The 23,992-nt window shown below is 45.8% G+C and overlaps 2 protein-coding genes across 2 annotated transcripts in view; both read right to left on the bottom strand.

Annotated features, from left to right (window-relative positions):
* LOC146190824 (beta-galactosidase-like) overlaps positions 1–3,932 on the bottom strand; it is a 30,185-nt gene extending 26,253 nt beyond the window's left edge. The window contains exons 1-2 of the mRNA XM_084601199.1: positions 3,784–3,932; positions 963–1,120 (exon numbers count right to left, since the gene is read on the bottom strand). Of these exons, the coding sequence (XP_084457325.1) occupies positions 963–1,120; positions 3,784–3,852 (227 nt within the window). The 5' untranslated portion in view covers positions 3,853–3,932. The remainder of the gene's footprint in view (positions 1–962; positions 1,121–3,783) is intronic.
* Positions 3,933–11,480: 7,548 nt separating this feature from the next.
* The window catches only part of LOC146190823 (beta-galactosidase-like), a 40,877-nt gene continuing 28,365 nt past the window's right edge, over positions 11,481–23,992 (bottom strand). The window contains exons 10-15 of the mRNA XM_084601198.1: positions 22,526–22,600; positions 19,966–20,052; positions 19,234–19,341; positions 18,708–18,839; positions 14,879–15,103; positions 11,481–13,104 (exon numbers count right to left, since the gene is read on the bottom strand). Of these exons, the coding sequence (XP_084457324.1) occupies positions 12,898–13,104; positions 14,879–15,103; positions 18,708–18,839; positions 19,234–19,341; positions 19,966–20,052; positions 22,526–22,600 (834 nt within the window). The 3' untranslated portion in view covers positions 11,481–12,897. The remainder of the gene's footprint in view (positions 13,105–14,878; positions 15,104–18,707; positions 18,840–19,233; positions 19,342–19,965; positions 20,053–22,525; positions 22,601–23,992) is intronic.

The raw sequence follows: 23,992 nt of genomic DNA, 5'->3' as shown, positions 1-23,992 counted from the left end.
GTAAGAGCAGATTAGCAACGTAGCGGTTACTCTGTGTTTATTGCACCAAGCTAATGGTTTGTTCAAAAACACATTCACAAGTAGCTTTTAAAAAGAATGAGCAGGACGTTGTTAACTTTAGAGATTATCTCTTGCCTTATCACTGATTTTAGGCGTCGACCAAACTATCATATAGGTAAAAACAATTTCCGGGTATTTGGCGCATCCAGAATAAAGGAAATTTTGTACACCGTTAAACGAGCCCTTTCTTCGCTTGCGTCCAAAATTGGCGACGTAAACGCCCTCCAGAACCTTCACACAGCCAGCAAGCATATGAACCAAGGTGTCACCGTTGTATTTCGACATCAGCCTTTTGATTAAAAAAAACCTCGAGCAATTCACGCGTGCTTCGAATTCTTATTTGTGTCCGCTTTAGCTCACACTTTGGGGCCTATATGGTGATTTCAATACCGCCAGATCAGCACTGACCATGTACATGTAAATTCATATTGCTTTTTATCGAACGCTGATGAACAACATATCTACATATTTTCGGAGCTATCTCGGGTTCAAAAGCTAAAAGCAGGGTGGGGTCAATAGATGAAAGAAAAATGTTGCATAAAGCGGGAGCGACAGAGTACACCGAATACGTGTGTCCTGGTGCTGTAAATACCACCGATCGTTGAAACCGATAAAAGTAGCACGCAGGCAAAACTTCAATAAGACCATAAAATTATCGATGCTCAAGCAGCGGTATTCTGAAGGGTAGGATACCATTTACTTCAATGCATGCTTTAACAGATGTAAAACGTTCGTGATGCGCGATAGAGTAAGAAAGGTTTGGAGGACGAAGAAGAAGTCAAGCAAGGAAACGTGCACATGCTTGAAATGATCATTGCGAAGCGAGAAGTGGCTGCTGAGAGACGTCTAACAGCTCTTTATATGCGTGCACGCGTCTTCTCATGATGTTCGAAACGACTCACGCTTGTATCGCATTGAGTCCCGCCGCTTTCATGGCCACCAGCCTCTCATCCCATTGGTAAGAAAGAGTCCGGAAGTAGTGAATAGACCCCGACACGATCTGTATGGGTTGGCCATCCTTCAGGTATCGGTTGTTCTCGTAGTCGATCACGAAGGACCTCTGGACGCGCAAGGGGAAGGCAGACACAGGTCCAATAAACAAAGATTAAGCGTTACACATAATTAACGACATGGTAGGCTCTGGGCTAATTAACTGAATTCTTTGAGGCAGAGAGATTGTATATATAAAAACATGCATGTTGCACGTACTAAAGTGCGTGCAATAACTCTGACTACAAAATAGTTTTTGAGACTGCTGACATGGTTATTTCCTTTAGTATTCTCATATTTTATGGTTACTCATGGATAGTTGTCTGCACATCTAAAAACCATCTGTGAAACTATTTGTCATGGTGACATATCTGGTATTGCCTATACAGAAAGGTGCACCTAGATGCTGTCATAAGTTGTGGCTTTAGTCCTTTCACCATCCGAGGTTTTTCGTCTTTTTCACCAGGCCATGTGAGAGCGTATTAAAACACCAAATCTACTTCCCTTCAAAAATGACCTGCAGGCAAATGCCAATGTGTGGTGAGTTCACAGATCTCTAAGCGTTTCCCATCCTGTCACTGGTTGCCGTGCTGCTCTTATATTATAAACTGCAAGCTTTCAAATGGGATTAAGGGGAAATCACGTATCCCACGCGATTTGCTGTAGTCGAAAGTCCTAAAGGCTCAGTGCCAAACGAGGAAGCTGCAAATGACAGGACGCCAAGTGACTGTTATTGGCTGCAGATGGCCCGACCCTTCTGCGTCCCATTTGCAGAACATGACGTGCTCACTTTGCCCCATTTCACTGCAGCTGATGTGAGCCACCTTTTTTTTCTCCTTTAGCTGCAGCTGACGTGATGCCGTTGGCCCCATCCTCATCACCAATCCCTCGATATCGACTGCTTCAAAGCTCCACCTGCAGCTTCACCTTCAGCTTCGGAGCTTTCACCTTCATACACTTTTCTACCCAATTAATCACTATCCCTTAATTTATGCCTTTATTGTTTCACACATGCACTTTGCGTTACAGTCGTAAACTACCCCATTATTTGAAATACCACCCGGCATAGATAATAGCCCCGCCTTGACACAGCCATATGAACAGCCTTGAGCACTCTTTAGAAGTAGTGCATCATACGGGATACAAGTGTCCCAGGTTCGATTCTTAACTCTTGCTCGCCTGCGAACTCCTGCTAACTCAGCGATGCAATTTGGTCTCGTGACGTCACAAAACAATGCAAACAATCAATGTCTGTTTATGCCACCAGCCAATTGCCCCTGCCAGAGAGTACACCTGTACGTAACAGCTTTTTCCCAAGTTCACTACTATATTTTGTAGCGTACTAATATAAGTATGCAACGAGCACATTGTCCTTATCGCAGAAGTTGCGCGCTATCATTTCTTTCGAAGCACACCGCTAACAAGTCTGCTTTCAAATACATACGTTGAAGTTTGTGTTGAAACTTGAAGTTTTGATTTTCGTTTTCTTTGTATCTACATTTGGCCTCGAATCGTATAAATTTGATGCATCGATCCTGCTACCTTGTGTTCTCTAGAACGTTTGTTACTTATATTGTGTGTCATTTCTTTTTTGTACTGACCTCTGTTACAATTCCTAGGGCGATTGAGAGTACCTCGAAACAAATAAATAAATACGTACAGGGACATTGCATGCTCGGCTGATGTGATGTTCACATCTATTCACGGTACTAGGGTTCACCTTAATTAATCCGAAATCCAAGCAGACGACCTTAGGAAGCGTGAACATCACGGAAAATTTTAGCTTTCGGCGCGGTGTAATGATTTCGAGAAATCCTGCTTACATGTAACAACGCGGTACTAAACCGTGCAGATGTGCTTGCACTTTTCGAATTTTTCCGCCGTGCAAAGCACTCAGTGCTGGTAATTTTGACTACACTAAAAACGTCCCGGAGGCGGGCTAAGATCTTGTGGGGTGCCGCTTGCGCGGCATAGGTTTGCAATAAAAGACCTGCCATAAAATAAAAAATCTTTAGTAAATCTGTTCGCTCCTCTTTAGCCAAACTGCGCGATTCAATCATGCAGTTAACGAAACTTGCTAGTGAGCAAAGCGTACAGGGAGTTGCTCTGAAGGCATTCATATTGATTCGACTGCAGCACCACCTCTCGTTCGCGAAAATCGCCCATACATTTACGTTCCTGTTGCCTCTTCACTTCACTGCCACAATAAAATGAACTGTGCACTGACCTTACTGCGGAAACTGGTCATGTTACAACAAAAAAGATGAGACTATTTGCTTAGCTGTTTCTGCAGATTGATTAAGTCTGTAGAGATGTCTGTATAGGTTTTTCGGATTTTCAATTCTTGAAATGCCCTGGAAAGTGAAGGAAACCGGTCTTCTGAAGACATGCTGTCTGTTAGACTCAACGTATAGCGAGCGCTTCCTTTCAGTGTCCTGTCGCTGCGTGAAGGGTGAAAACACCCTATGAGTCACAATAATCTCATACAAATTCTCATACTAAACTCGTACTAAACTCATACAAATCTCATATAATCTCATACTAAACTCATTCATCATACGAGAAGTATACGAGAATTAATGAGATTTGTATGAGTTTAGTATGAGAAATCTGTATGAGGTTATTGTGACTCATACGGTTTTTTTTTTTCACTAGGAACGTGCGCGCAAATAGCTCTCAGGGCATTCAGATCATGATTCTTTACAATTTACACAGGGCAATTTGCATACTCACTTCTTGAAGAATCGCCGGTCGAATCAGCAATGACAGTGCGAGTAGAAGAGACACAGGAAAAAGCTCCATGCCGGAGCAAAACACTCCGCCGAGCTTTCGATCGGACGCACCAGCTGAGGCTATGAAACAAGCGGCCACTCTTGAGAGTGCGTTATCGATGCCTAGATTGCTCCCTCGTCCGGTTTCCCACTATATCTCCCTCCCGGGCACCCCATTCTTTCTTTGCTTATGCTCAGCTCTACTCAAACTCGCACCGCGCTTCGCTTGGCGGCAGTCCAACAGACCTTTCTGCAAACTCTTGATCCGAACCTCAGTTTAGTGCGCTGGTTTCCGCTCTTCAGGCTGACGCGATGTGTTGTGCCTGCACATGCCTTCCTCACAAACGAAGCAGAAAAAAGAAACCTGTTGCTCTTGCCTCTAAACAGCAGATACTGTCAGAAGGGCACGTGCGAATTGTGCACGTCGCTTTACGCTGGTAACAGCTGCAAAATTTCATGGCGAGTAGATTACAAACCCCAAAGTTTACGAACAAATTCAGTGAGCAAGTGCTCAACAGCGACAACGTAGCGCATTTATGGCTTGTGGTTTATACGTTTTATGAGGGACGACGTAGTGGAGGCTGTTGGAAAATTGCGACTATCAGGAGTTCTTAAAAATGCATTTTCATCACACAGTATCTCTCTGCTCTACCGAAAAACAGCCGTCATGGCCGAGTCGTGAACGCGTCCATAGGGGCAGTAGTCGACCGTCGTAAACACTGAGCCATCATGATGAGCAAAGCATTTCTTTCATATATGTTCTGCTAATTTCAGGAAATTGCATTGAAAAACCACTTATGCGGGTTCTTAAACGGCTCCGTTTTATTAATGCGACTGCATTCATCACTAATCGCAGAAAATGCGGCGGTTACGTGCCTCTAAAAAAGCGCCATCCATTCCTGCACCGATGGTGTGGGACGCGTCATCTCCCCGGGGACCAGTCAAGAACTAGCTGCCCGATTCGAAAGGTCCCTTTACCCAGCCGAAACAATTGGGTGTCCTACCGTGCCAGTCGGTTGTTTAACCCAGGATTTGGAAGTCCTTCCCTGAAATATTGTGTTGGCACAGGCGAACAGCAACCCATGAATTCGGGGTCCCCAGAAAGTTCACAGTGAACTTCTTCCCACCCTCGAAGTTGTGGATTGAACCAATACATTCTTAGAATGATTTCGCATTAGACAGATTTAGTTTTGGGGGGTTTGCGCTGATTGCGTGATTAGCGAAATAGCGGATCGGAAACGCGCATGCGCTTAACGCTAACAGCAAAATAGCGCTAGCGCATGCACGCAGTTTTAAGAAGTTAGCTTTCGTCTTTTGCGCATTTAGCGTGAAAACATGGCGGCGTCCTTGGATCGGGCAGCCGCCCACTTCAGACGAACAAAGAGTCGTTGCAGTTCCGGTTGGTACGTTTACGAGCAGCTACTGGTACTGTCGTCTTTTGCTTTCACTATTCTTGCTTCGACGACAATGTGCAGGGTGTAAAGAAGCCTTGTTATTGAGATTCGGTCTGGAATCTGATGCTCCTAGGCCTAATTGGGTCGCCTATATACGACGATGCAACCGCTCTGAACGCAGCAAATATGTTTCCAGCCTCGTTTGAGCGGTTACTGCATTTTACTATTAATTTTGGCTACTATATAATTATAATTTGCCAAAAAGTATCGAGCTGGCTGTGAAGCTTGCATTGCACCTTTTAAAGGTTAAAAGTCTCACTTCAAACGGGCATGCAAGCGGGGTTCTCGTAGCATACGTCCATCAGTCCTCATAACAGAAGAGAGCAGACGAGAAGCGTCGTAATGAAAATGTCCAGCGCCAGAGTCGGAGCGCTGTTCAAAAGAAATATGCATGCACGTTTCACTGCTCATGACGACGTCGTACTGGTGCGAGAAGTGCGGAACCTTAATCTAGCTGTTTCGAGCATCGGAACAGCTGCTGTTCAGCTACCGTGGTCCGCGTATGGCTGGTTTTCACGTGCTATCAATTTTGATTCAAAGCGTACGCCACAGTAAAAAAAAAAGAACTTTTTTTAAAAATAAATGTCTGAACACTCACTGCTGCGAATTCCTCGGTCAGCCAACTGTGATAGTTGGCATCGCTAAAAAGGTGCAGGAAATTTCCAATAATATAATGATAGTTTGAGCCATGACGTTAGACATCACTGATGAATGCAGACCGAATATAGGTTCCACATCTGTTGGGCTGTTGGGATACGCAATCCGTCTTAGTGCAACACAAAGCGCCTGTCGGCCAAGAATGTTAACGCCTTTGGCGCTGGTGAAAGTGTCGGGCACAGCAAGCCTGTTGTAAAGTTGCTCAAAATTTTCTTTTTAAACTGGAACGAATACCTGAACAGCGAAGAGTCCACAGCCGATATATCCAGTTGACCATTCTTCGAGTGGCAGTGGCATATCGTCAGCCCACTTCTGCTTTGCTGGGAGATTTCTAAACTGCCGGCTTCAAACAAGTCAGGGTGAGCGAGCATGTGAGCATGCACTCATAGATACAGTTCTTCGTACTCCACCTATGTCAACATCAATGGATATTGTGAATCATTCAAGACGCTCGACGGTATAGTTGAATGACGCCTGAAGAATGTGCAGTTCCGAGGCCAAGCGCCGCGCTCGAAGGGTACACCGTCTGTGCTTTGGAAGCAGACGTGCGAAACGTTTTGAAGCAGAACGTCAATGTCAATAAATGTTTTCATCATCATCAAGCAGAACGTCTGTGGCGCCTGTAGAAGCAGACGTTCGTCTGCTTCTAAACGTTGCGCGCGTCTGCTTCCAAAGTAGACGGCGAGCCTTCATCCTCCATGTTCATTTTTTGTTACAAATCATCATATTTTAGCCTTTTTCAGTATGTTTTCGTTTTTATCGCTATTAGGGCCATTTAAATCATGTAACGCTGAATGCATTAGGTTTTTTCTGCCGCTGCTTCTGCGCAAGCCTGATTCAATCATTGTCCTTGTTCCTTTTTTTATATATGCTTCGTTCATAACAGGGTAATGTTTTTTGACAGCCATCGTCTTTTAGCCTTATCACCATGTTCTGGTTTTTATCGCTATATGGTCTGGGCCTTTACATCATGCCACGTTGATTGCTTTTGATTGCTTCTACCACTGCTTTCGTATGCAATGTGCACGTTTTGCAAAATAAAGATTGGTTGTCAGTCAGCGCTCTTTCCTGTCACTTCGTTTCGCCTTCGGTCAACTTCATCGCGCTGCTTTATGTCATAGGCGGCTGCAATGGACGAGTTTAGAGCATGTAGCTTCTTTGTCGGTGACAGTACGCACAGGAGTAGAATCTTTAGAGATTATTTTGATATTAAGTCTTTTATCTGAACAGCTCGTGCTAGTAGTTCTAGAAATCATCAATATCGCTTTAATACACGACTGTAGACTACACATATATTTTCTCTTTCCTATGTCTGTACTTGTCCGTGCGTTCGCCCATCCGCCGGTGGAAAGCTTTCTTGGCACCGTGTTTTGCGACGTTTCATTGAATGTTCGCTTAGAGTCATGGGGCCATTAGTCGCTGCTCCCGGAGTCGCAAGCTGTGGTGACGATGTTGTAATATAAACGAGACGATGCATTTGGCACGCATGACGGCCTCTGTTGGCGCTAATCTCATCTTCGGAGAAGAAATCCGTGGTTGTTATGAATTTGAAAGATACGAAGAGGAGAAGATAGGCTTCTCTAGAAATCTTAGGAGATAATATCAAGGCAGAGCAATAGGGTATCGTAGAGTATTGAAGGCACTTCTACAGCTGTTTCAATGGAGGCGAAACTGAGAGACGTCCGTGGGCTGTGAGATGTCAGCGCACGTTAAAGATCCAAGTTCTAGGCCTCTGCATTTCCAACAAAAGCACTAAAGCCAGTGCTATAAAGGCTGTTTGAAAATCGGCGCAAAACATTGCGACACGTATTAAACACATCTCCAACCGCCATTGTGGCATGATAGCGGCGGACACACGCCACCTCATTCAGGCCTTCTGCCTAAGCAAAATTACCTATTCCCTACCCTACCTCTAACTCTCCCCTCAGAAACCGATCAGGTTAACAGTCTTATGAGAACGACCTACAATACGGCCCTTCTTCTGCACAAAACCACTGCCACTGCCAAACATCTTCACTTGGGAGTACATATTACCCTAAAAGAACTAGTCGAGACAGTTGATGGGCCATTATCACTGATTCTCTGGGGCGAAAACCGGGCAACAGCTCTTAAACCGACTGCAAATTTGCCTCCCTGGTCTAACCCCCGCCATGTGCTCCCCTCCCGAAACCATTGGCGCAAATATTTACATCTTGTTGCTCCCCAAAAACTCATCCGGAACACAATTACAATCGACGCATCTAAACCATTCCAAAATCAATACCTCCATCCACCCCTTCAGTCTATGCAGATGCAGCTGAATATCCTCAGCAGTCCGCGTTCGTGGCTGCAGTGATGGACAATGCTCACAAGTTACCTGTGCCACCATTGGGAACTCGACCCAGCCCATTGTAGCTGAAGAGGCAGCAATAGCTCTTGTGATTACTCACACCTCAGCAAAATACATATTCTCCGATTCAAACGTAGCCATCTCCAACTTTTCAAAAATAAAAATTCACGCCCCAGCCGCTAGCATTCTGCAATATGCTCCCCGTACCTATCGCCGCATCACTCTCCTCTGGGTCACAGCGCACTGCGGACACCCGGACAACACAGCCGCCCACGAACAAGACCGAGCTCTCGTCAATCGGGCAGTGGATGGCCTGCCCTCATTTCGCAGTGCAAGGGACCCCCTCCTCACCTACAACGACATAACTATGCATTTTAGAAACTCTCGCAAAAGCTACTTCCCTCCTCACCATTCCCTCACTAAAACCGAACAGGTGGCTTGGCGTCGACTTTAAACCGCCACAATGCCTCCCTCTTTCCTTCTTTCTCTCATACATAGATGGAAAAAATCCCCGAAGTGTATAATATGCCCACGTACCAGAGCTGATTTGAGTCACACCTATCAAATTTGTCCTAATAAACCTGAACACCCCGATGGGAGGCCGCTCTGCGCAGCTCACAACCGGAGCTACAGCTTCGCATCGTAGACTGAGCCTTGAAGATCGCCGCGGTCCAAATGTTCTCGGTCATCTAGAGCGGCCTGAAGGCCTGTCGCCGTCATGCCCGTCCCCTTCCCCCTTTCCCGCCCTCGCCGAGCCACCCTAAGTGGCTGAAATAAACTTTTGCCCACCACCCCCACCTCAGGTGGTCGAAATTATTACGTAGCCCTCCACTACGTCACCTCTTCCCGTCTATTCCATTTCACTCCCACCTTTCTTCCATCCCTTAAGGCGTGGATCAGGTGTCCACAATACCACTGTGACAGATACTTTTAAAATTTTAAAATCGAATTAAGTAGTGTATCGCGTATCATAGTAAACATTCTAAGAATCGATCAGTCCTGATCTTAGATTTATCTTCGCTCTGAAAGCAGATAACGCCTGAGGAGAGAAGTTGGTGTTAAATAAAGCAATAAAATCAGCACTACCTTCTATGGGTCTGACATTTACATCTCGATTTTCGTACATGGTAAGCCCCGTCGTATACACAGAAAGGTTTAGGCTTGAAAAGTACGCCTTTTGGACTGGTGCCGAAAGGCTTTGATAATAATTTGAGGCCATCCTCACCTCGAGCATAACTCAGCGTCAAATGGAGGCAAGTGGATCAAAAGTAAGAACCAGGGCCTGGATCCTTAATATTTTGCTCGCAACTAACATGATTAAATATCTAAATGCGACTAGTGTACGTTATTTTTTAAGACGGGTTTAATTTGCCCTCCTTTTAATCGTTCTTAAGCCCTCAACAACGTAGATTGGAGATTTTGGGGGAAAATGTTCCACATATATCGCTGGTAAGAAATGTGTTAGCAGGCGTTACTAATCCAAGACAGAAGGTTTATTCAGTTACTAGTTCCACGTGCTAAGGAAGAAGTCACCACTCCTTAACCTCAACTTAGCGAATATAAGAAAAATGAAAGGCTTGCTTTATATACGTGTGAAGGAAGCCAAGAGCCTGTGACAGCAAAAGAAAGTGTAGGGATGTTTGGGGTGTTTCTCAATGTAAAATGATAATGTAATCATGGATACAAATGGTTAGAACGTAAAAGAAATAAAAAACAACCACATGACCGAAGGTTAGATTCGTACCCAAGGGCACTTATTTTGTCCTTGGGTGCTCTGCCAACTCAATTTTCGCTTTCGCTGGTATTCATGTTCCGTGTTATAACGCACTCCTGAGCGTGTTCACATTTCACATCATTCAACTGAAAAAAAAAAAAATTACGACGCTTTCTTTGGTGTCTCTCTTCTTATGGATCGTTGTAGCGAAGTCGGAGAGTTCAGCTTTCTGTGCCTGCACATGAAATTCGATGGTGCAATAGTCATGAGACCGTAACTATCAATCCTCGGGAAAGCAAATCGGTCCACAGTCATGTGCATTCGGCTGTGAACCACAAAGTTCAAAATCACGGCGACGTTCGTAAATAAAAGAGAGGTTTTGAACTGGGATAACCTGAAAAAGTTATCAATTCGAGAGTATTGATAGCTCGTGGTGACAGAATGTGTCACCACGAGCTGTCAATCATCAACAACAAGAAAAAAAACGCAATGTGACCGCGCTATAGGACACGAAACACCACCCTTCCATGCTACTTTACGCAGATTGTTTTCTGTATTTCATGGGAAAACTTCCGAAAAAGAGAAACTCAAATAGCTCATGTCTCAAATCACTTTCCTGAATAATGCGAGCGCTCCATAAACCAGGAATTTCCCACCATTACAAATGTCGAAATTCCGGGAAGGGAAGCACAAACAAGCATTCAGATACGGTAGCTAGCTAGACGGCTCTTCCCAGGGCAGCTTATATACACACCACAAAAACATACTACTCTCGGAACACTGAGTTTGATGATCGCAAAGATTCACCATTGCGGTCCATTATACGGCTTTCCCACAAACTGATTCTACCCATCAACAGAGACAGAATGCAAAGAACATCACGTTTTCTGAACAGGCGAAATCCGGCTACTGCACGTTATGATTTCAATGTGCTTTTTTAAGCGTTCACTGTATTAGTCCCCAGACGAACATACCATCATGGCACTGAAGAAACCAGTGATCAATGGTCCCTTGCGTGTTACACAGGCGGCAGTTTACTTTCAGCCGACTTCCTTCGACTTTACCCATAATCTCCTCCTATAGAGTAAAGACTCTGCAGAGCGTGGAAAGAATGAAGAAAATAAAAATGGGGAGAGTGATGATAAAAATGAAGTACTCCGTAAAAGAAAGTAACTACAAAACATAAATAGACAATGAGCCAATCAAGCAAGAACTCGCAAACAAGAAAAAAAAAGACGCCGATAAAAAGTAAAGTAAGTAAAGTAAAAATAAACATTTACACTTCGAAAAAGCAACGGAACTCATAACAGAACTAGGCCCGTAATTAGCGATGCTTCTGTATTTTCTGCACGTGAAGAGACTTAAACTCAATGTTCTATTTTTATGTTTCATTCGCCTGTTCATTGAAAGGTCACCGTCACCGTATAGTGACCTCATAAAGCTACAATATATAAACAAAATAATTTTATTGGGCTTCAGATGAATCATATACATCTAAGCCGGATGGCAGGTTTTGGTAGCAGAGAGCTTGTTTTCCATTTCTCGAGCCTAAAGATCTACTTACATTTTTTTTTAGTCCCTAGGCTTACTGCTAATGATTTGCACCGAAACATTGTAGCGTGGCATAAGGGAAAATACGAAGTGACAAGCGAACTGCTCGAGAGCTGTCACTTTTATTTGTGCTGTAACTCTAAAATTTATAGGACACAACATTATTCAGCAAGGCGAGAAACCAAGCTGATCATTTATAACGAGCATGCATTGAATGTTTATTGCCTCTGTTGTCTCGTCTGTCATCAGGCGCTGGCGTGTTTTGTGGTTCTCTCAAATGAATCGCATTCTTAGCCGGAAACATAAGCTCTTAAAAAAAAAATTCTAGCTGTGGTAGACGACTCCTGTGCTCACAAGAGACTGGGCCCGACAGTCCTACTGGAAAACTCTGCATTACTCTTCGCTGCCGATGGGGGATTTCGTTTGTTTTTACTGCATACTACATACATAAACATTTTTATAGCAATGTTGTGGGGTTCTCACCGGCTTGGGCTCTACTTTCAGAGCCAAACGCATCACCGCTAGCTCTGACCTCATCCGTGGCAGGGAAGAACGACACACCAAGGCACAGCCAGCGGGCCAAACTGTTTATTGGGAGTGCCTAATTTTCATCCTCGGTCTCCCTGGATGCAGATGCTTTCTGCCGAGGTGAGAGGGGAGGAAAAGAAGGGGCAGCCCGGCGCGCTGCGCCAGTTCTCTCATCCTCCGCCCTCTCCGCCACAGCTCCGGGGGAAGGAGGCCAGGAAGGGAAAGATGAGGGATTTCCGTGAAAGAGACAAAGATAGAGAGGGTGCTCGCCCTAGCGTGCGGACGATAGAAATGTTGAATTCCCACAAGGTAATAATCCATACAGTACATGACTTACATGACATTTTATGCAGGAGATGATAAATTCGTAAGTGCGAACAAAGCATCCCGTGACTGGTAGAAAAGCTAGCTGCATTTCGTATGTGCACCACAATGCAAAGTGCAAGATGTAATTAACAAAAAAAGTACTGGAACAAGGCGCACAATTGCGGCTAGTCAAAATGGAGGAAATAATGGTGGAAACGGTGTTATGGGCTTAAGGCAGCAAAAATATACTAATGTAGTAATTTCATTCACTACAAAGTGGCGTCGCTAATTCGAAAAATCCATGCAATTAATTACAGATGGAAATGGCAGATAACTTAATGATTTGTTCGCCGTTAGTAGTGCATTTTTGTTTTTAAAAGGTCTCGGAAACTCACAGCGCACGTAAAAAGGAACATAATATCCATATAATACACAACAGAAACTTTGTCGGTCCCGCCTACAATTACAGCGTGCTTGAAAACGCCCCTTCAAGAAAGCGCGTTGATTTCGTGATGCTTATTTTTGCAAGCAGGAAAGTCATGGAACGGGGGCATCTATTTCGGGCTTGTCGACGAACTCGACGAAGCAGTTCATGGATCCTTCCGAGCAGGGTGCCTGTTCCAACTCGATGATATTGAGGACGTTGTTCGGCTTGAAGAGTACAGCCGGCACGTACAACGTCTTCTGCGGGCCCATGGGTGTCCAGTAGCGGCCCAGGTTGAAGCCATTAAGGATGACTGCGCCCTATGTGGGGAAGCGGTAGATAAAAAAAAAAAAAAAAAAAAAACACTGATAAGAAATGGAAAGTTACCTACATAGAAAAACATAGAGTTCCATTCTAAATACCACTGTGAAAGCACTAAGTTTAAAAGCGCCCCTGGTGCACTACGGGCATTGAGAGAATATTACGAGTAAGAGTTATACGAGCTGTTATAGTGACCCCGTAATCGTTAATTCAAGCATAGGAATAAAAATAATATGTTTTCATTTTGATTTCCAAGCGTGACTCGTGCACACTTACGCAACTAGATATATTACTCACCCTAAAACCGCTAGGAAGATTTAAATGCAAATGCGTCTGTGATATGGACCTTCTTGTTATCCCCATGCCGCTTCTTTCCCTGTTGGTGTTCTTCATGCAAGTGTAAATTGCCTGACGGAAGTTCCCAAGGCAAGAAACGAGGGCAAAGGGGCGCCCAATGAGTATTCATTTCATCCGAGGCTTTTTCGTTGCATGCGTTTCCTTAAAAAATGATTCCATGGGCATTACATAAGCAATAATGTTAGTGTAAAGACGTTGCACAAACTTCCAGTCGTCTGCGCTAATTTTGATTGGTGGTACCGTGCTAATTTCTCCAGAATGACCTTGGCTCCAGAGAAAGTCCAAGGCTTAAATACAATGCCTCGGGGTCATCGTTCAAAATAAAGCTCGGGGACAGACAGGATGGCTTGGAAATATTGCGCAAATATAGACACGGACGACGCAGATGTAGACGGGACAGGCACCAACCCTGGGATGATTTGTAGTTGAAGCAATGAGGTTCACACAGGTGATCACAGGATTACCCGTGGCAAGAAAAGACAGAAAAAAAGCCCAATGTAGGAGACATTTGATGCAAAAGATGTTTGGTTTGTGCTAGTTGATACGATTTCTTGAAAACATAGCGCAAATATAGGCATGGGTTTAATTCGTGTACTGGTGTTTTGGATACGCCTAAAATATTTTCATAGAACTACTTCATATTTGTGGTTCAGGGAGCATGTCATAGAAAGAACAAGGCCGATGTAAGTGGTTTGTGTTCATAGATATCACTCCGCTTGTTATTCCGCCGACAGCAGAGCGGCAGGCCTCTAGCACGCGATTGCCAGAAAAAAAACTCTATGCGTTATGTGACTCCTGCTCTGTACTGTGAGTTAAAATGAATAAAGGTGAAACATGGACATTTTATCTGATTTTACAAGAAATTTGTCACAAGGTGCAGTCATTCCAAGTTTATAACAATGCTTGGAGCATGAATCGAGTTCACGGAATTAAGCGACGCCTTCACAATTTTCTTCAGTGCACCATCACCTCCGGCGTCACCGTTCTGCGCGTGAGGATTTCAATGCCACCACTCTCTCGTCGTAGCCTATTTTAAAATTCTCTACTGAGGCGTTCACTGAAACTTGCAGCAAATCTTGATCCCCATATTCAACCATCAAATAAATTATAAGGATGCAGCGACGAAGCTGCAACTACGCATGTGCGCACAGAGCCTACGTACGTATACGTACGTAGGCTCTGTCCGTACGTACGTGGGCAAGTGCCTTAACTAAAAGAGTGCATAAGAGTTTCCCCAACAACAATTTCGAAGAGCATGCATGTGTTCCTGCAGTAGGGCAAAACATATACAGCACAGATTACACCATATTGTTTTGCATTTCCCCGCTATCAAGATTAGGTCGGCGAAGTCGGGAATGAGGCGCAAGATTTCGTTCCCAATAATTAAATGCCGTGCCCACGGGGGTTGGGTTTTACCTTCTTCCAGTGGTCAAGCCTGATGAATGTGTCCAAAGGCGGGCTCTGCTGCACCTGAAACCTGGCCTCGTAGACTGCCAGCCCTGGTGCCGAGGCGCCGCAGTTAGAAGGTACATCGTCCCGGATAGGATGGCTAGATTCGCCCATGTGATATCGTTCGTCGATTCGAGTCATGTTCCAGTTGGTCAGCTTTCTTCTGGATAGGGTGACGTCTGAAATGATGCCCTAAAAAGGTACGAAAGGCATGATCTCACTTGTGTTAAGAAGCCCAACTGCTTAGCTGATAACAATGCTACGCGCACTGCTATCTTGCAGTTCATATATGAAATTCTATGTGCGCAGAAAAATTGAGAAACATTCTGGTGCATATAGGTTGAAGCATAGATCAGCCATATTATATCAGTCGGCTTAGGAGAAGGGGAAGACCTTATATAAAACAGCAGATAAGGTATAAGTAATACAATAACTTAAGTTGGCAATTGTTGTGAATGCGACTTTGAGCCAATTGCAAATTGGCTATCCTCTATGCCCTTACCCAGCTTCACACTTCATTCCTTTCTGCATCTCTAGGTACTTGGACTCCCGTGGTACAGCGCGCTCATGTCTACGCCCCAGAGTACTCGTAACGGGCTGTCGGAAGCACCCGCGACACATTTCAGGAGGGGCCTTTCTCTTTCCAGATGGCCGAGCTTCTCTTCATTCGCCAGCACTAAGATCCACCCCACCCTAGTCTTAGCAGTAAAATGTTCGCCATGTGCCGGCTTCTGCAAATTGGCACCTTTCATGTTCCTATGATGAACTTCTGCATCTACCTCTGTTTTGGCCCACTGCGAAGAACATTCTTCCCTCCGTCTTTTAGTCTGAGATTTCGAGGCATTCCGGACCTCCCATCCATCCTTCAGTACCGCTTGAGCGGAGTGGCTGACCGACCCTACGCCCACTGACTAGCAATGGCTGGTCGAGAGCAGAATGGCGGTAGACGCGATATAAGAGGCCCGGACTGGAATCACCCACCTTGTTAATGCCATTTGATCTTTAGGCGTGATCGTAATACGCCGCAAATCCTGAGCCAACGCGTGACTAAAGTCCAACCAAGGCCGCCGATAGAAGCAGCGAGAAAAGAAGGATAAGAGAGCGGAGATGGGTGGCGATAAGGCAGAACTTGAGAAGCAGAGCGACAAAATGGAGAGACGCTGTCACCGATACAAAGATAGAAAAAAGCAAGAAATGTCGTGTGCAGCGGTTTCCTCCCTTATCGCCCTCAAGCCGTGCTATCAACGCTGCATGGCACTATGTAGTTATGTTATTGCTGACACGAATTCCGCCAGCCATTTAGTGCCTCTTAGCTTAGTGTCTGTCTTTCGATCACTTAGGCGAGAGGCTGAAGCACGGAAGCGAAATTGCTCGCCATAGCGAGACCAGCGAAAGCGCCAAGACTCCTCCGCGAGCGCCTGAAAGAAAGAAATATATGTAGAACACTTAAGCTCCCCCTTTAAGGGTGTGACGTAAAAGTGTAGGCTGCCAATCCCCGTGTAGAGCCCCGCTTTAACTAATACGTATGAATGTGCCTGCATGGCCTACGTGGATGCAGGGGTGAAAGGAGCGGCCCGAGTTGGCAGCTCCTGCCAGACGTTATGTCAGGCAACCCTACGTCCAGTTGGTGCTCGGCCATGTAAGCTGCCAGTGCAATGCTCGTGATTCGTTAGCCATAATGCCGGCGGAGGGCGGAAGGCTGACCGAGGCCGGCCGCCGACGTCGGATTGTCGATGTACGAGGCCTTTAACACTGTCGCATTAAAATTAGGTGCACCAAAAATTAAGCGTCCGCGGACGGCGCGTCTGGTGCCTGCCACACTGCTAGTGCTGGTGAGGAGGAAACTCGCCGCGCAAGAGAGGCTCGACATTTGCGTATAAAGAAAACCAAGTTGTTTTCGCTGCTCAGCTGAATGCCAATTGTTGGCATTGCGAGACCAAGGTGTAGCCGGAGACGCAGGCCTCGCAGCAGCGACAGTTGTGCCTTCGACAATGCTTAGAGGGCAGACCTTTGACTTCCGGAACTGCCGTCTATAGGACGAAGTGCATGTTAGTAGGGTCCACCGAAACGAGAGCGTATGAAGCATCAGCGCGAAATCAGCCGACGCCACGCAGCTGCCGGCGCACGCCATGTTATTTAAAGTAGGCCGTTGTTTAGTTTAGCCAATATTGTTTTAGAAAAGAAGCTGTTCTCTCCGTGCTGCAACTCTCGAGTTCGCCGGGTGTCAGCGAATGAAAGCCTCGAGAGGTCAAGCTAGTAGTTATTCATTTTGGTGGTGATTCTGCTAAACTGATATGACCAAGCATAGTTATGACTAGCGTGACTGAGACATTTGACTTTGATCTTGTGTTAGCGCCTGAGTGGAAACACTGCAGGTAAGGTGTTACTTTCAGTATACCATGGTAAGAGGAATAAACGAGGTGGCGGCATGAGCAGCTTCCACTAGTAGCACTATGTTTGACTATTATAAACACCGTCATTTTTAACGCGACAGCGTTAAAGGTCCGTTAAAAATCCGACGTTGGCTTTAGTGAGCGAAAAATCGCGAGCATGGCGGGTAGCTGGAAGCTTACATTGCCGCACACTGACAGGACTTAGGGTTGCCTAACATTACGTTTGGCAGGAGCTGCCAACCCAGGGCGCTCCTTTCAAATGGGTGTGCGATATCAGAAGCAGCCTGCTAGATACTTCTGCGTTCATGTCACCCCTTGGCCATGCAGGAACATTCATACGGCTTGGTTAAGACAGGGTTTTTAATGCGAGATGGTAGCCTATACGCTATCGCGTCATGCCCTTAATTGTGCCCCACAAATATTTTTGTCCATAAACACCTTTCCAAATCTACCACCCAGTGTTTCGCGTGCGTATCTGCCTTTTGGTATTGTTTCTTTCCGGCTGCTCATAATTTTGAAACAAAAGTGCAGTTGGTACCGGCTTCCCTCTTTGCGCGGATGTGTCACAGGTGCTCGGAGTCGTTCACTTTCTGAGCGAAGCTTGTGGCTGACACGGTTCTCTCAACGAAGCATTTGCATTGTTTGCTAAGTTATATTTTTAATGCGTAATAGATTTAAAGCCCTGTTCGCCAGATAATTCGCCGTCGGCACTGCCTTCGTCGGTGTTTTTTAGCGAAAAATCCCGAGCATGCCTCTGGCAGTTGGTATAGCTATAGCAACTGACATCACTATGCCTTGACTGGTCATCGGCTGGTGTGACGTCACGAGACGACGGCCGAGTTGGAAGGCGCTGCCAACTTCGGCTTCCTTTTTTTATATGGGAGGAAGGGATCGGAATCCAGCTCTCCAGTGCTTTTGGATTGCGGGTTCAACACAATTCCCCTAGACCACGCAGGCACGTACAAATGGCTTGGTTATAGTAATGGGGATTAATATCTGTGTTTGGCACTCTCGCACATATTGTGATATCTCATGACTGTACGGTAATGAGCATTTGTAGGGTAATAGAGACGTAAAAAAGTGACTGGTTATTATTCGAGTAGCAAAGTGAAAGGATGCGCAAGCGGAGCTGGCAAACGGGATCAATTGCGCTTTTGCGTTATATCCTTGAAGGCGAAACTTCAGTGTCTCCTCATGTTCTCTACAAGACCTTTAGTTCATTGTTACCAAGTTACGAGCAGAAGACGAGGCCTTTCAGTCATGCGTCTAACGTTTTGCCTGTACTATATGTGTACCGTTATTTTCTTACGCGATGAAAGCACATGACCGGTGAACCTCCGAGCCCTGTGCATTGTAGCTGATGAGTACAGCTCCCACTGACAGGTGCAAGAGAGGTAGCTCACCTTGGGGTCCGTCAGATTTCCGTAGTTGACTCTTCCCTGGTTTTCCACCACCACCGTGAGCCTTTGGCCTTTCGTCACTGGGACCATAATATCATACACGTTGTCCATGCGCGAAATAACGCCTTGGTAAATCTGCGTATCAAGTGAGACGACAACATGGCCCTCAATCGAAACAGTTTATGGGAAACACTAGAGAAATCGTAGCTTGTCATTTCAGCAATACTAGTAGATCACCATGAGGCTTTCTTTGTCCACTGCATTTTGTGTCTCTCTTCAGTCTGCTTTTAGATGCTCTTTCAACTTCTTTTGTTCAATTCATAGGGAGCGACATTGTTCTTCTGCTAGTATGAGCTCACCCCAACTATAATATTCCGCAAGAGAACAAGGCTGCCAATAAGTATATCATATCATGACCAACATCATGATTACCACCACAGACGCCCAGAAGAGGCCCGCAACGAAAGCAAAATAAAAACAAATTAAGCAGCAATGCCTGAGCCGGAACTCTCCATTTTCGCGCACTCACGTCGTCCACGTATACGTATCCTCGGTCTCGGAGCCCAGGCACACTGAGCACCGCCGGATTCCTGGGCAGGAACGACACCCATGTGTCGTACAGGACTAGGGCTTGGCTCTGAAAGTGAGGTTGTATTGCGCAACAGTGTTTATGATTAATTTTCTGTGTTAATAACAACAGCGCTAATGAAAATTTGGGAAGTCATCCGGCCATGAGGCAAAATAGTATGTAAATGATTGGGGAATTTGCTTGCCCAATTATGGACAAGCGAACAAAGGCTTATATATCACGCTAACAAAGCAATTTCGATAGGATATCAGGGCATATTCTTCGACTAGTCTTGCGAAGCTTATTTGACAGCGGCGCTGTGCATGAGTCTTCGGCAGTATTTTGAAGCGTTGCCCAATCAATTTCATTGGGTCAGGCGGCCAGTTAGAAGTCTACTGACCTCTGATTCACCATCATTCAAGTCCATGTCGCATCTTTGAAGGATATAAACAATAGCATTTGCCACGGTTACACAGCGTATGTGTTGCGAGTTTCATTATGCCGTTTATCGACTTTGTCCACATGAGGCAGTGTACGAAGTGGTGTTCGCGTCCAGACCACTTCTTCCAATAGCCTGCACGTGTGTACATGAATTAAGCTTTAGTGGAACTGTGTCCCTCCGTTCCTCCTCGCCGATGTAATAAGAGTCCCACACACCGTGAATCTGATACATAGAAGAGGAGTGAGTCTTACCTGCCTGATTTCCTCAAACGATAGTGGTCGCTCCGAGGTCACTGTGCCGTTAGAGTATAGATTCCGAATATCAGTCAATGTGTACAACTGGATGAGAGAGAATATTCAAGGAGATGTTAGCGTAGACTTGTTGGACCGCGTAAGCAATCATGTTTTACTAAGAGCACAATTTATTTAATTCTGCAAAAAACGCAAGTAAAAGTGAGAAAAGAAACTTTTTATCAGGAAAGAAAAGGTGCAGGACGGGATGGACGTCTGAAGAGCGCCGTTAGAAAAGGATGAAAAAAAAATAAAAAAAAGCAACTCCATCATTATTTACTGTACTCAGTAATTCGAGGAGCGTAATTCGAGAGCAGCGCTACGTCGCAGAAAACCTCGCTTCGTCGTCAGCAGCATATGAGCCACAAGCATATGCATCCGTTCTGTCAACGTTCTAGTCGCTCAGTCTACGTTGCTTCCGATTGAGCAGCGTCAATTAGCTGACAAATTTTACGAGTAATTATAGCGAGATTTCCACAGCTTTCGGTGGAGCAGGAACAGCTAGCAGCAAATTGGAGAGTTCTTATGAAAAATAATGAGAGCGCGATTATACGCGCTACTTTTGTGGCGCAGTATATTAGCGCAACGTTTTTGAACTCGAAAATCGGCAGTAAGAAGTCACCTGATTTTTTTCCGTTACTCTACCTAGTGCTTCACTGAAAGTGCAATATTTTTTTTAAAGGAAGGGGGGGGGGGGGGATTCTGCGTTGCCTTTAAGCTCCAGACGCGATGATCTTCATGTTTCCTACACTGTCGCTCACCAAACTGCCAGAGACGCTAATGTTCCGTACGACCCTGGAAGACGGCCAGAGGCCGAGCAGAATGTCTTGCCCCGTGCTGGCCTTGGCCACTTGCAATAGGATAGCCATTCAGGGCACCATGTCCAGGGTACACTTAACCATCGCCATGGAGTGTAGGAAGCGATAAATATATATCGTCCCCGAGAAGCCTGTAGTTGCCGTTCACAGGACTGTCTGAGACGTCCGTGTTCTGGATTGCCATGACGGGAGGCCGAGCAGAACTTTGCGCCCTTGGTTGGTAATATCAGCGATAGGGTGACCCCTTGAGTCCTCATATTGCTGCCCACCGGTTACCCCAAAGCCGACAGCGACGCCCTTCAAGCCACGAGCGGGCGCCCAAGAGCTGAGCTCTAAATGCTGACAGACGCTCTCAGATGGTCTGGTCCGGTGTGCGTCCGTTCAATGCGCCAGCATTACTGGCCACCGTGAGCAATTTAAGTGGTCTGCCTGTGATCCTCACGCGTGAGGAAAGTAAAAGAAAATCCCAGAAAAAAAAAGTTCCATTGGCATGGATTAAATACCCAGATATTTCTCATGAGAACGGGTACGAAACTGTATAGCTATCGCCTAAACATTACACTAAGCTCTTCAGTGGTTCTTGGCTTGCCGGTGTTAGAGACCGGCACTATAGTGGAGTGACGATGACGCTGTATTCAATTCAAAATCCAATTTTCGCATAGCAAAGAAAAAGTGTGCGATGGAAGAAATCCAAGCACACGCCCCTCGAACGGTCGCAGCGGTGCGGGTTGCAGAAAGGCGATGCCTCGTCGCGTCGATGGTTGGTGACGGGCTCATGTTTTATGACATCTTTTACCTGACAGACGCGTGCTTTTAGCATAACGCAGCTACTCAGTAACGTGTGCAGGGGTGGACCTGCAAAATTGCGCAGACATTTCGAACTGATCATCAGGAGCACAGCGCGACAATAAATGCTGACAAAGGAGTAATGCAAGAATTAAGTTTTGGCTTATGCTTATAGGGTCAAATGTCGTAAACCGAGACAGGTTATGATGGTCGCCGTAATTTAGTGTTTCCTAAATTTCGACTACCCGTGATTCATTAAAGTGCAGTGACATCTCAAAGCATACGAACGCTTTGCTTTTTTGTCGCCATCGAAAAGCTGCCACAGCAGCCGTGGTCGAACCCGTTTCCTTGAAATCAGCAGTCGAGCGGCATAAGCGATGGACCAGCGCGGCAAGATTTAGACTAAGCTTTTCCGAGATTTAGAACATGGTTTTACCATGCATTGCTATGAGTGAACATGACTACCACGACTAGCACGACCGTGACCATGGTAAAGTTCAAAGCAAATTGGGACTAATTAGCAGTAGTTAAACATGTATAAAGCACAAATAAGCTATGATATGAAGTCTGAACGTGTATGAACACGTACTGTTGTATCGAGACCGTGCCCTCGTGATCAGCAGGGAATCGACATCATCACTGAGCCGTCGCGGCGGCACTCTTAGCTAAATGGTGCCTTTATTGTCACTGAGAGGAGCCGCAAAGAAGTGCAGCTTTGAAGCTTTTTATTAAAATAAAATATTGTGGCCCAATCAGGAGCTATAGTAAAGGCCGACAGGACTGCGAAAACCTACTTCGTAAAATCAATCATAGGCATGGGTTAAAGACAGAAAAACACAGTTCACAACTGCTCGTCATTTCCACTGCCTGGCAGCGTCTAGTGTTTGCAAAGTTTTTTTTTTCTTCGTAAAACTCACCTTTGTCAGCGTGATCTTTCCCAGCGCCATCTTTTCTTTGGATGTGGGCACAGGAATGGGTGGCACAGCAATGTACTGCGAATTGTCGTGACGCTGGGGCTACGTCGACCCGGCCTTCACTTGGTAGCGTGCAGAGACTCGGGGTTTAAGTAGGATTGAATCTTCGAAGTTGGTGAAATATGTACAAGCAGGTTTAATGGCACTTTGAGAAAACTTATTTACAATATTTACACGAAAAAGAAGGGTACATCAGCAAAATGGCAAGCGTTAAGAGTTCATAGCGAGAAGCGACTGGATGAGCCGTTTACCCAGGGCTCAGAGCGACATTTCGTGCTCTGCAGCGTCCTTAAAACCCCCCTATGTCCAGCCCCTCTCTGAAGATGCTGACCAACCAAATCCAGGGCACGCCCCTCAGGTATCGGCATCCAATCGAACACATCACTGCACTGATGGTCTGAAGCACTGACTGGTCCGGCATTCATTCGTTGGGCGTGATCACTTGTTGGCGGGAAAAGCTTGGGAACGGCGAGGAGAGGAGGTACATTTCTATTCTTCAGCAAAGAAACCACAGGCTGGTTCTGACAAGGGGTTTTACTTCTCAGAAACCCGAGTGCACGTGGCGCCGCATAGGGCTCCCAACATTGTCCCTTTTCGACAATTGCAAATCTTTCCTGCATTCCCGGGAAATCACTTAATGGCCGTATGAGTCATGCTCCTTTCTTGTCCTGCACGTCAGCGGACATGTCACTCTGTCGTCTCCTTTGGATAGGAGGCATTCATCACTGGAGGATAGCACTTCTCGACTGGAAGGGTGAACAAAAGAAAGAAAGCACTTCCTGCTATTTCCCGCAGGGGGACGTTTCTTTGTGTTTTTCCAGACGTTCTCTTGACAGGGTCAGTTTGGCATTTGCAGGTTGTCCACAAAGCAAAACAGGCTTACAAAACAGGATTCCTGGAAACAGGCTCACTTAGAGCCATTGGACCATCACCACATTTTCACAATACTTTTCCATGCCCACAGGCGAACAATAGAGCGCGCAAATGCGGATGCTTGGTCGTAACAGCCTCCTCCCCCGCCAGAAGAGTCTCGGAGGGCAGCAGTCCCAGCTGCTGCATGAAGAGACGACTTAATGGCCTGCACGTGAACGCTTGAAGCTCGCTGTTGCTTGTCGCGTTGTCTTGATTGTTGTAGGCCAAATTGCTCGAGCTGTCTGAAACTCAACCACATGTCGAAGCAAGCACTCGGCTCCCGTCTGAAGAGACCAGGTCAAAAGAAAACTGCCATTGTTGTTCGAGAAAAGCCCACTCTCAAGACGTTCAGGACCCACGTATTCCTAGAAAACCAAACGTGCTGCTTTACATAGTCACACATATACAAGCGCACGAAAAAAAAAAAAAAACCTGATTATCAATTTGGATACATGGTGAGGAACATCTCGGACCGCTTAGAAAGAGCGGCTAAGCGCG

This window comes from Amblyomma maculatum, chromosome 4 (assembly GCF_055883805.1).
Source record: "Amblyomma maculatum isolate TAMU_Amacu chromosome 4, ASM5588380v1, whole genome shotgun sequence".
NCBI classification, from domain to species: domain Eukaryota; kingdom Metazoa; phylum Arthropoda; class Arachnida; order Ixodida; family Ixodidae; genus Amblyomma; species Amblyomma maculatum.
This window is presented reverse-complemented; position numbering and strand designations above follow the sequence as displayed.